The sequence below is a fragment of the Eulemur rufifrons genome, chromosome 30, assembly GCF_041146395.1.
Source record: "Eulemur rufifrons isolate Redbay chromosome 30, OSU_ERuf_1, whole genome shotgun sequence".
NCBI lineage: Eukaryota > Metazoa > Chordata > Mammalia > Primates > Lemuridae > Eulemur > Eulemur rufifrons.
In genome coordinates, this window is record NC_091012.1 from 52,623,963 (window position 1) to 52,636,722 (window position 12,760).

The 12,760-nt window shown below is 44.1% G+C and overlaps 1 protein-coding gene across 1 annotated transcript; it reads right to left on the reverse strand.

Annotated features, from left to right (window-relative positions):
* Nucleotides 1–267: 267 nt before the first annotated feature.
* Nucleotides 268–3,359, reverse strand: SLC25A5 (solute carrier family 25 member 5). Its single transcript, XM_069464514.1, has 4 exons — nt 3,182–3,359; nt 1,697–2,183; nt 1,063–1,203; nt 268–674 (listed from the first exon to the last, which is right to left on the reverse strand). The coding sequence occupies exons 1-4, from the start codon at nt 3,290–3,292 to the stop codon at nt 517–519; spliced, it is 897 nt and encodes a 298-aa protein (XP_069320615.1). The 5' UTR covers nt 3,293–3,359; the 3' UTR covers nt 268–516.
* Between the last annotated feature and the right edge of the window lie 9,401 nt (nt 3,360–12,760).

The following is a 12,760-nucleotide window of genomic DNA, read 5'->3' on the forward strand; positions in this document are numbered from 1 at the left end:
GCTACTCGGGAGGCTGAGACAGGAGGATCGCTTGAGCTCAGGAGTTTGAGGTTGCTGTGAGCTAGGCTGATGCCACGGCACTCACTCTAGCCTGGGCAACAGAGCGAAACTCTGTCTCAAAAAAAAAAAAAAAAAAGTTCTTCATCTCAGGAGATACTGTAGCATTTATTTAAAATGTACCAGTAAAAAGGTTAACACTTATTCAAATGTAGCACTTATTTGAATATATTTTATATGAAAATAAACTGCAAACAAACAAAATTGTATTTCAGATGTTTTTATTTCTTCAAATTTGTTATTCATCAGGAGTGACTGAAATAAAAAATATAATTGAGTCCCATCATGATCATGGAAATGGCTTTAAGAGAAAACTGGTCAGATGAATATTATTGCTTCCCATTTTCAACCAGTAAATAGTTGCCATTGATAAATAGACAGCCACGAGTCTGTCAAGAATGTTCAAGATATGTTATATGATACAACATGCCTGTTCACAGGGAGAAACTAGGAAATAACTTATGTGTACTTCTTGATTTCATCATACAAGACAAGCACAAAAGCGCCACCCATGCCTCTGAGAACATTGGACCATGCACCCTTGAAAAAAGCTTTGCCTCCTTCATCACGAGCGATCTTCCTCCAGCAGTCAACCGTGCCCGTGTACATGATGTCAGCTGCAAATAAGGACACAGAGTTGGTGAGCAAGAAAGCCCTAAGATTCACTAGACTAAATAAAGCAGAGCCCCACCTCTAAGAACTAATGTCAGCTCTAAACCCAACATTTACACATTAGCATGGGCAATACTGAAATATTAATGGTGTGACTAGAGAACAGGGATCTGCAGACTACCCACTGGTCTTAACCTCTAATACCATTTAAGCACCCTCATTCACAGGCATCAGAAGGGCCCGTTCAAAGGCAGCTGTGTAGCAGACACCGATGCTATCAACCCCAGCCCTCGACCTGAACAGCCAGCCATTTTTAAAGGCAGGCATCACTAGTTTGTGGCCACAGCTTGGCCCATGCTCATGACTTTTATCTTCTGCTCAAGTGGAACTTACTTCCTTTGCGCCCAGACTGCATCATCATACGGCGACGAACAGTGTCAAACGGGTAGGAAGTCAATCCAGCAACGGCAGTGACAGACTGTGCGATCATCCAACTGATGATGATGTGAGTATTCTTGGGATCTGGAAGCATTCCTGGGAAGAGGAAAAAAGAGACACTTTTACCAAGAGGCAAAATTTTAGGGGGTGTGGGGAGGCAAGGGCAATATATGTAACCTAAACTTTTGTGCCCCCACAATATGCTGAAATAATAATAATAAAAAAAAGAAATACATTGGGCACACAGGACACACTCAGCAAGTTCTACCGCCACCACCATCACCCCACTGCTACTATTAGTATTTGATTAGGAGTTGCTGTGAAATAGACGTTAACAACAACAATCTCAGAGTGGTGGAAAGCATTCAATAAAGACCTGAAAGCATAAAAAAAAAAAGCAAAATTTTACTGACTTCTTATTTTTCACATCCCCTAAACATTCCATTTCCATTTGTACATTAGGGTTGTATTGGATGACTGTGGCTTTCTTTAGCAATTAAAAAAACAAATCTCTGGCTCCTGGAATACTAGGTTGGCATAACGATCTTTTAAATTATCTCATAAGAACACAACTTTAAAGCAAACTTACCCTTTGCAGTGTCATAGATACCAAAGTAGGCAGCACGGTAGATGATAATACCCTGCACAGACACGTTAAAGCCTTGGTACAGGCCCCTAATCCCATCAGATTTGTAGATCTTAACCAGGCAGTCACCGAGGCCTCTGAATTCCCTTTCGGCTCCAGCTTTACCCACATCAGCTGCTAGACGGGTACGGGCAAAATCAAGAGGGTACACAAAACACAAGGATGTGGCCCCAGCGGCACCACCTGATGCCAGATTCCCTGCAAAGTAGCGCCAAAACTGGGTCCTCTTGTCCACACCACCCAGGAAGATCTGCTTGTATTTATCTTTGAAGGCAAAGTTGAGAGCCTGGGTGGGGAAGTATCTGATGACATTGGCCAGGTTACCACGCCAGAAGGACAGGACTCCCTGCTCCTTGGGGATACGGACCACGCAGTCTATAATGCCCTTGTATTGCTTATCTGCAGTGATTTGCTTGCTGGCATGTTGCACCTGCCGGACAGGAAGGAGGCCAACGGGGACAGTTATAACCATGGAGAAGGGGAAGGGGCAGAGCACACATCATCTCGATTTCCTTAAGGGTGGCTCCCTTTTTCCTTTAATCTTGTCTTCTATATCACACAGGCTGGACCTCCTAACCCTCTGACGTTGTCACAGGGGGAAGAGGTGATCTGCTTCATCAGAGGCACGAAGCCACCACCCCTTTGGCTGGGAAGGGGACACCCTTAAGCGGACCCATGACCTCTAGACTTGGGAAAGGTCATTACCTCAGACCCAGGTTCAGAGGCATTAGGGCGAGTCCGACGTAGGGCGCAGTCACATTGGTGACCGCAGCCTACGCCTCAGGTCTCCTGAGCTGCTTCCCTCCCTCCCTCCCTCCCTCCCGCTCCGCCCCTACTTCGCTCCCAGAGGTGACCCGAGCGCCACCACCCCGACGCGCGCCCGTGCGCGCCCTCTAGAGCCGGAGCGGGAAAGCGCGTCGCGCAGGAAGGCAGGCGGAGGCGACACGGCGGCCGCCGCGCGGGGGCGGGCGTAGAAGGCACACGCGCTTCCCGGCGCCCGCTTCCGGCCCGGCGAGCTTTGAGCGCGTCCGCGGGCTGGGCGGCCGCTGGACCCGGACGCATGGCCTCCCCTAGGCTGTTATCTCCTTGCCGCGACCTTGAGGTCCTCGGTACGGGCTACTGTTCCTCTTTCTAGCGCCGGCTTTCAGGCTTAGCCCTTGACTCCGAGACCCGGGGAGACAAGTCTCCCTCGGACTGGCCCACCCGAGTCCGCTGCCTCGGGGATGCCGAGTCCCGGGTCCTCCTCACCTCCCTCGCCCCCGATCGCTTCCTGGACTCCCGACATCGGGTCACTAAAGGCACCGCCCTGGAGTGTGCCTTTGGGTTGGTGTGAGGAGTTAACTCCCCTCGACCCCTCGGGGAACCCGCTTTCTGTGTGACCTCCCCCCCCCCCACTTCCTGGTTGGGCTCCTCGATCCCAGGACGTACCTGCAGCAGCAGCTTGACCCGCTCGATGGGCGCTACCGCGGTCTTGGAGATGGCCGCGGCCACTCCACCTGCCAGGAAGTCCTTGATGAAGGACACAGCGGCATCTGTCATGTTGAAACGAAAGAGGGGGGCAGGCGACTGCGGGACAAGACTGGGCCGAGAACCGGCTTTGACTCCCGGGCTGTGGGGCGGAGCGGAGCAAATGGCCGATTTATATACGGGGAGCCGGCGTCGGAGCGGGCGGTGTCGGGGGCCGGGCCGAGGGCGGGCGCTGAGCCCTGGCGCGCGGGGCGGCCGAGCTGCTGAGTGGCTCCGCGCGCCGAGGGAGGAGCCGCTGAGGCAGCGCCGGGGCCGCCCTCCCCGCCGCCGGGCTCGCCCGCAGCACCTGACCGCGCGGGGGGAAGGGGCGGGCCCGGGGGGTACCCGGGACCTGAACGCTGGACCCTGAGAGGGGCCTCGGAGTGGCGGGGAAGGGTGAGGTGAGGTCGTGGCGAGCCTGGAGAAAAAACCCCTGGAGCAGGGCCGGGACTAGGGTGAGGCACAATTGTTAGAGGATACCCCCAAAAAACCTCAGTAATCAGGATACATAATATTTAATGCAGTATTTTTTTTTTTTTGAGACTAAGTCTCGCTCTTGTCGCCCAGGGTAGAGTGCAGTGACGTCATTATAGCTCACAGCAACCTCAAACTCCTGGGTTCAAGCGATTGTCATGCCTCAGCCTCCCGAGTAGCTGGGACTACAGGCACACGCCACCCCACCAGGCTAATTTTTCTATTTTTAGTAGAGACGGGGTCTCGCTACCAGCTCGGGCTGCTCTCGAACTCCTGAGCTCAAGCGATCTTCCTGCCTCGGCCTCCCAGAGTGCTAGGATTACAGGCGTGAGCCACCGCACCTGGCCGTAATGCAGTATTTTAAAAACTTCATGTAGGCAAACTATAGCCTACTGGCCAGTCGCCTGTGTTTTGTAAATAAAGTTTAACTGGAGTCCCAGGACTGGGGAGGCAAGTGAGGCAAAGTCATGCAAGTGCAAGTTAGCATCCATCCTGTCTTTATTTTAGATTTTGATCATTTCTTCATCATGGATTTTTGCGTTGCTTTTGTGAAGGAAAATAAAAATCTCAGGACCCGCCCACCCCTCCCCCACACCCCTTATGTAAAAATGAAGGTCAAGCCCGGAGGCTGAGTCATGCAACACCCCCTTCCAAATGAGTGGCTGTTTCTAACAAGCATCAGCCCATCCCCATGGCAAGGTAAAAGGCCTCAGACACCTGCATAGGACGGTCCCCACAAATCATTCCTAAGGCAATTCCTTGCTGACTTCCCATAAACAAGGACTTGCCAATTGTAACTTTGGCTAAGTCTAGTTCCCAAAAACTAAAGTCTGTTGTTTCCACACTGATAAACGTTGATTACAAGTTTATCTTCCCACATGCAGAACAGAGACAAGATCATTCTTCCACCTACCCAGGGGCATTTACATAATTGATGCTTCCTTCACTCCCTTTTTCTCTTGGAACATTCACCTTATCTTATGTAAAATATAGATTTCCTGGGCCTCACCAGAATGTAACTATTTACCTCTCTCCCCACTCCCCACCCCTGTTGTTTTTAATCCTTTAATCCTTCCCTTAAATACTAAACTTCCCAAATTCCCCTTTGGAAAAACAGTCTCAGATTTGTCTGTGGTTTATGTTTTTCCTGGGTGCGTCCTCAAACTTTGGCTTAATAAACCTGTATTGATTGAGACCTTTGCTTCAGTCCCTTGTATTGGGTTGTCACTTTTGAGTTTTTAGAGTACTGTATCACAAATCATTTATCCTGATTACTGAGTTGTTTGGAGCCAAAGCGAGTGCCTCACTCTCCTCACCCTAGCCTCCACTGCTCTGGAGCTCTGCCAGTGAAGCCGGAGGAAACTGGGGGAACAGCAGAGCCAGGACACTGCCAGCACGCCCAGACTCTGGTTTGCAAATACAGTTTAACAAAGATCTTGCTAGGAATTGGCCTGGGAGAGTCCAAAGGACTGGGTTGTGGGTGGGGAAATGATTTTAGCCCAAAGGCAAATATACAAGTTGTACCCAGAAGGTTAAAAGGCTTAAGAAGGTTAAGAACTAGGTTGATATTTGACTCCCTGCACCCCAAATAAAATGCTCTTGGATTGAATAAATTTCTGAACTCCAGAAATGTTCAGAGGAATCAATATAATTATTACTAGATTGGCAGCCATTGTGTCAATGGACAATTGCTTACTGAGCCATGTTATCTCTGCACTGGGTAAGCATTTGCCACACATGTCCTTAAAAACCTTCTTGTTAGCTTAGGTGCACTTCCTCAGATTCAGAACAGGAACAGATAGTGCAATCGCAAATCTGATGTCTAAGTAATCATAACAGTGTTTACAAAAATAAAGATAACTGTTGAAAACTGCAACCGTAACTGAACCTTGGGTTCCCAGATTTCAGAATTCCCAAAACCAAAATCCCAACAACGGTCCTTTGTAAACTGAAGGCACAGTGGACATATCCCTCGCTTTCCTTTTCTGCCCTCTCCCACCTTCTTTTCTGCCCTCTCTCACCTTCTCTAGATTTGGCCTCGTAAAGGACCCAATTCTAGGGTTCCACTAGGATTCTTAGGCCCTTCCTCTATAAGTACGCATTGCCATTTTTTAGTCTTCCCAAGAACCCCAGCAATCCAAAGTGATGCACACAAACTGTAGGTGTTCCAAGGAGCAATTTTGAATCTGGCTTTGTTGATCCTGGGGGAAATCTGTGACCTGTGCTAGTCTGATTATAACAGTGAGGCAGCTGGATACAGAAATGACCTTGCTGCACAGTTTCAGAGACTGGTAGAGGATATCCTCTGAAGGTGATAGTCACTTCTCTACTTCTGGTGAGTAGAAGCAGCAGCTAAAGCAAAATTCTACAGAGGGTTTTATTTGGAGGAAGGTGGTTTTTATAATGCATTTCAAAATAAAACTCAATTTTTTTTCTAGTTTGAACTCCTGACATTCTGATTAACACATTTCTATGCAAATGTTAATCACTCCTCATTACACCTCCCCATCACACTCATGTACCTCTTTTCTACATGTGACCTTTCCCTGGCCACATCTGCTACTGCACCTGAGCGTGATGCCCCTACTATATTCTATTCCAGAGTTCTTTTACCATTTCAAGCACTTCCCCATTTATTGTTTTGTCAGATTTTTTCTCCCCACAAAAAAAGATGATCAAATAATTACATAGAATTTGTCCCTTCTCAGTCTTTGGGTGACTAAGTGTAGTTTTATTGAAGATGAATTACAAGATGGGTCGTTTAAAAGCAACTTCATGCCACCACTTGGTATTTTGTTGAATCCACTGTGAGCTGGACCTCCCCTAGTTGCCTTTTACTATGTGTACTTCAAGGAGTCAGATGTTCTCAAAAGTGTCAAGGTCATGAAAGACAAAGAAAGGCTGAGGAACTGTCACAGATTAAAGGAGACTAAAGAGACATGACAATTTAATGCAATGTGTGATCCTCAGTTGGATCCTGGACCAGAAAAAGGACATTGGTGATACTGTTGGTGAAATTCAAATGTCCGTAGATTAGTTCATAGTATGTACCAATACTCTTCTTGGTTATGGTGCTTATGTAAGATGTTAACATTTGGAGAAGCTGAGTAGAGGATATATGGAAATTCTTTGTATCATTTTTGCAACATTTTAAAAAGTCTGAAAGTTCAAAAAATGTTAAAAGAAAAAAGAAGAAGAAGAAAAAGAATCCAGGAGCAGGAGCACAGGAAAATAGAGAATAATATTAATAATGAGATGATGATGTTGATAATGATATGTGGCTGGTCAATTCATCACATAGTGCTGTGTTAGTAATTATTGCGTTTTTGGAGCTATGTAGAATACAAGTCTAATAAAGAAAAAGGAACTAAAACTAAGGCCGTGCCTAGTAATTCTCAAAAAAAAAAAAAAAAAAAAAAAAACAAGGAAGAGGATCAGAAATGATACCTAAGCATTCAAATATCTATGTACCAACACCCAGAATATGGGTAATAAAACGAATGTAAAATTTTAATACAAGGAGGAACATGCAATTTTATAGGTATGGTTCAGACTCGGTAGGATGGGACTTCTAGCTGGTGTCTGGAAAGGAAAGGTAAACTTGGTTCAGAGAGCTACTATATAGGAGGAGAGAGGAGCAGTAATATATCAAGAAGATATAACCAGTAGTTCATTGGCTGGAGGGTGAAAAGCATTAAGTGAGAATAAAAGGGAAAAATGAATGTGATTGTAATTGTGGAAGTATACGAGAGACTGCTCAGATAGATAAAAGATATGAATAGTACTTCATAAAACTGTCACATAGACCAGAAAGGGTGATCAGAAACATAGACCATCTGACTACCCGCTGGAAATTTCATTATTCTGATAGCAACACATCTGATAAATTCTCAACTCTTTTGCTGATACAGTGTAATTACAGTTATCACAAGAATGAAGAAGGAATAAAGTATATTGCTAAACTTGGCTTAATCCTGACAATAAATATGGAAGATCTGGTTAGCAAAATGAAAGTGACATGAATCTTGGGGAAAGTGACCATCTGGATCATCCATTAAGCCAAAAAAAAAAAAAAAAAAAAAAAAGAAGCTAGGTATGGTCACATAGGTTAACTGACATATGTGTGTGTGTGTGTATGTGTGTGTGTAGGGTAGGGAGAGGGATCCAAAATGAAAATTCAGAACCGTACAATTTGGAAAAGTTCCAACGAGGGAGAGATAGCTAACAAATTAGTGTCCTTATACATTATTCTCTGATGAGGTCAGATTTTAAAAAGTACATGTATAGATGATAGAAGGAGGGCTAAGACTTCCAAGGACAAAGACTAGGGTATCACAAACCTCTAGGGACTGAGTCATAAAGGCTAAAGTCCAGAATAAACCCAGGCTTATAAAATGAGAAGGACCACAATAAAGTGTTCTAATGTTCTATTTAGTGCAAAGCATTTAAGGATGAGGACATACAGCTTAATGGTAGCATATGTGAAAAAAGAGAACCCGAGGTCTTAGTTGACTGTGAGTTGACAATGTCAAAAAAAAAAAAAAATACCAATGAGTCTTGAGTTGGACTAAGAGAATGGTACCGAACAGATCAACGGGACTTCCACTTCCACCAGGGTCTCTGCTAGCTGGCCTGTAGAGTTTTATATTCAATTCTGGATACCACATTTAAGAGGACATTAAGAAACTGGAACAGGCCAGGCGCGTTGGCTCACGCCTGTAATCCTAGCACTGTGGGAGGCCGAGGTGGGAGGATCGCTCGAAGTCAGGAGTTCGAGACCAGCCTGAGCAAGAGCGAGACGCCATCTCTACTAAAAATAGAAAGAAATTATCTGGACAACTAAAAATATATATAGAAAAATTAACCGGGCATGGTGGCGCATGCCTGTAGTCCCAGCTACTCGGGAGGCTGAGGCAGGAGGATCCCTTGAGCCCAGGAGTTTGAGGTTGCTGTGAGCTAGGCTGATACCGTGGCACTCTAGCCCGGGCAACAGAGCAAGACTCTGTCTAAAAAAAAAAAAAAAAAGAAAAAGAAAGAAACTGGAACATATTCAAACCAGGCAATCAGGAAAGTGAAGTGTCTATAAATCATGTCCTGTGTGAAATGGCTGAGTGAATGAGAGACGTTTAACAGGGAGAGAGGTTTGGGTGAGGGAGGGACTTCATAGCTGTCTTAATAATTGAAGGACTGTCTGGTAGAAGAGAATTAGACATTCTATATGGAATTAATACCAGCTGGTAGAAGTTTCATGAAGGTAGAATTCAGCTCAACAAGAAATTAGTTTCTAAGATATGAGCTCCTTAAAGGTGGAATGGGTTCCTGTATGATGTGGTGAACTTGTTGTTACTGGAAATGCTAAAAGTTGAGGCAGAATAGCCACTTGCTAGGGTTGCTGTAGAGGAGATTGCTGTGTTGGTTGGCAAGAGAGTTCTACACCCTTTCCAATTCTAAGATCACATGGCTCTACACTTTTGTAACCATAAGATTGAATGGATTTGGGTATCTGGGTTTGGGAATGTGGAGCAAAATAGGAAGAGAGAGGTAATTTAGCCTAGTGGTTAAGAGCGTGGGCTCTGGAGCCAGACTGCTTGAGTTCAAATACTGGCTCTGCCACTTTCTAGCTGCCAGGCCTTGGGTAAGTTGCATAACCTCTCCAAACTTTGATTTCTTCAGGTGTAAAATGGGAATGATAGTTGTACCCATATGTCAAAGGACTGTAGGGACAAGTAAATGAGATAATGTATGCATAGAACAGCATTTGATATATTTGATTTTATTTATATTGAGAAAAATACTAACTTGGGTTGACCAACTCTGAATTTTAGTGAACAGTTCACTCCAGCCCTACTTAAGTAAGCCCGTTATCTGTCCCAGAAGGACCCTACCTATAATTTGGTAACCATATCAGAGACCATTTAAGCAGGATTTATTTCCCTAAGAGGCACCCAGAAAAAGCACTCTCGGTTTTCAGACCTGCCTTACATTTCCAGTATGGAAGATGTAACATCACAGTTGTGTTTGTAATATAATTACTGAGGAGAAAACAACGCTCCTCATTTGTGGGCCAATCTTCCTGTGTCTAGTCTCTCACTCTCCAGCTCCTGGAACAGTGTTGCTCGTGTTCAGTTTTCATCACATCCCGTATGTTGCACAAGAAACTTTGCTTATTGGACCAAACCTGAACTCCTCAGCTTAGCATTTGAAGCCCCTTTTTCTTCCCCTCCCCCAATACTTGGAAGAATTTTATTAATACTTCTGGCAGGCTTAGAATGCAGTTGATGGATTCCAGCCCTGGGGTAACTGCTTCAAACAAAACAGTCTTATTGAGGTATAATTATCATACAATAAAAGTGTATATAGAGTACACAATTTGATATGCTTTTTTCATACGTATACACCTGTGAAACCATCACCACAATTAAGATAATCAATGTATCCATCACCATCCCAGATTTTCTTGTGTCCCTTTGTCATCTTTCCATCCCCAAGCAAACTTTGATCTACTTTCTGTCACTATAGACTAGTTTGCATTTCCTAGAATTTTCTACAAATGGAATCATACGGTATGTACCCATTTTCCCCCTTTGGTCTGGTTTCTCTCACTTGGCATACTATTTTTTGAGATTCATCCATGTTGTTATGTATATCAATAGTTAATTCCTTTCTATTGCTAAGAAGTATTCCATTGTATGTCTATGCCACATTTCATTTATCTACTCATCAGTGGATGGACATTTGGGTCATTTCCACTTTTTGCCTATTATGAATGACACTATACAAGTTTCTGTGTGGACATATGTTTTCATTTCTGGGATATATACCTAGGAGTGGAATTGTTGGGGCATATGGTAACTCTCTGTTGAACCACTCGAGGAACTGCCAATGTTTTTTCCACAGTGATTGCACCATTTTACATTCCCAACAGCAGGCTATGAGAGTTCCAGTTCCTCCACATCTTGAGACCTTGCCTTTTTATTTTTAGAGCAAATGTTTTTATTTTTATTTTTATTTATTTATTTATTTTTTGAGACAGAGTCTCGCTCTTTTGCCCTGGCTACAGTGAGTGCCATGGCGTCATCCCAGCTCACAGCAACCTCAAACTCCTGGGCTTAAGCGATCCTACTGCCTCAGCCTCCCGAGTAGCTGGGACTACAGGCATGCACCACCATGCCCGGCTAATTTTTTCCATATATATTTTTAGTTGGCCAGATAATTTCTTTCTATTTTTAGTAGAGACGGGGTCTCGCTCTTGCTCAGGCTGGTCTCGAACTCCTGAGCTCAAACAATCCGCCCACCTCGGCCTCCCAGAGTGCTAGGATTACAGGCGTGAGCCACCGCGCCCGGCCAAATGTTTTTATTTTTATATACGCATGTAGGAAGGAAAATGGAAGTGATTTCTTACCATTTCATTGCAATTGTACATATATAAATTTAACTCCATTTAAAAAAGCCATATTACAAATCTGGAAACGACACCAATCGGATATCAGACTGAGGTGGGGGGTGGGGGAGGGGATGGGGGTATGCCTACACAATGAGTGCATTGCGCACCGTTTGGGGAGTGGTAACACTTGAAGGTGCTGACTCGGGAAAGGGGGGGGGTGGGGAAAAAAATATGAAACTGTTGTTTTTAACTTGCATTGTTCACTTAATAATTTATCATGAATATTTCCCATATTATTTCATATCATTGTACAAGAAATAATAAAAAAAAATAAATAAAAGTTATAACCCATCTGAAAAAAAAAAAGCCATATTAGAAATACTTGGTACACTTTAATAAATTTTTCCAAGCTGTGACTATCTTCAAAACCTGTACATATATGTTTTGCTCTGTTGATCTCCAACTTTAGTCTGTGTAAGACTAAATCACTTTATGGGAAAAAAATTTATATGTATGTGTGTGTATACACATATTTTTTTCAGGAAGTTTGGCATAACATCCAGGATCCCCAGGTGAGTCTACTGAAGATGGATCAGAGATTCATATTTGATAAAGATATATAACAACTTCTGATTTTAAAGGAAACATAATATATACCTCAAATTTTATTTCAAGGTTCCTTTTAGAAATGTGAGCAAAAAATATTTATTTCAGGACCTAATATGTCATATTTATTTTCTGAGGACTACTCCAGCTGTATATACTTTTGTTTATGTCAAACACACACCCCAGTGTTTCCATCATCGCATTGTAATATTTTAGTGCATAAATAACAGCTGTCAAATGCACCTGACTATTGTATCAATTAGTTTTTTTTTTTTTTTTTTTTGAGACAGAGTCTCACTCTGTTGCCCTGGCTAGAGTGCTGTGGCGTCAGCCTAGCTCACAGCAACCTCAAACTCCTGGGCTCAGGCAATCCTCCTGCCTCAGCCTCCCGAGTAGCTGGGACTACAGGCATGCACCACCATGCCCGGCTAATTTTTTTCTATATATGTTTTTAGTTGTCCATATAAGTTCTTTCTACTTTTAGTAGAGACAGGGTCTCGCTCTTGCGCAGGCTGGTCTCGAACTCCTGACCTCGAGCGATCCACCTGCCTCGGCCTCCCAGACTGCTAGGATTACAGGCGTGAGCCACCGCGCCCGGCCTGTATCAACTAGTTTTGAATGTTACTTTTATTTTTGACTAGCAACAATAACAAAAGGGAGAGGTGCAAATGACTGAAGAAGGTATTTTTGGTTTCTAATACTAGATTACTTTCCCTATTTCTAGCCCTTCTTTCTCCAGTCTTCTATTGTTGTTACACTTGTTTCCCCCCCTTATTGTATTTGTGATTAGATTAGAAGCACCTGTATTATGGTGGCATGTACCAGGGCTTCAAGTCAGCATGCCTGAGTTCAAGTCCCATCTTGAGGCCTTTCTTTAGCCACCATCTCCTCAATGTTATTTTTGTTGCTTCCCCCTCCCCCAGAAGTTTCTTCCCATCCATTCCTTTGGTGGTCTCAGTCAGTCCCTTGGCTTCAAATGCCATCTCTCTGCTGATGACACCCAAATTCCTTTTTTTTTTCTTTTTCTTTTATTTATT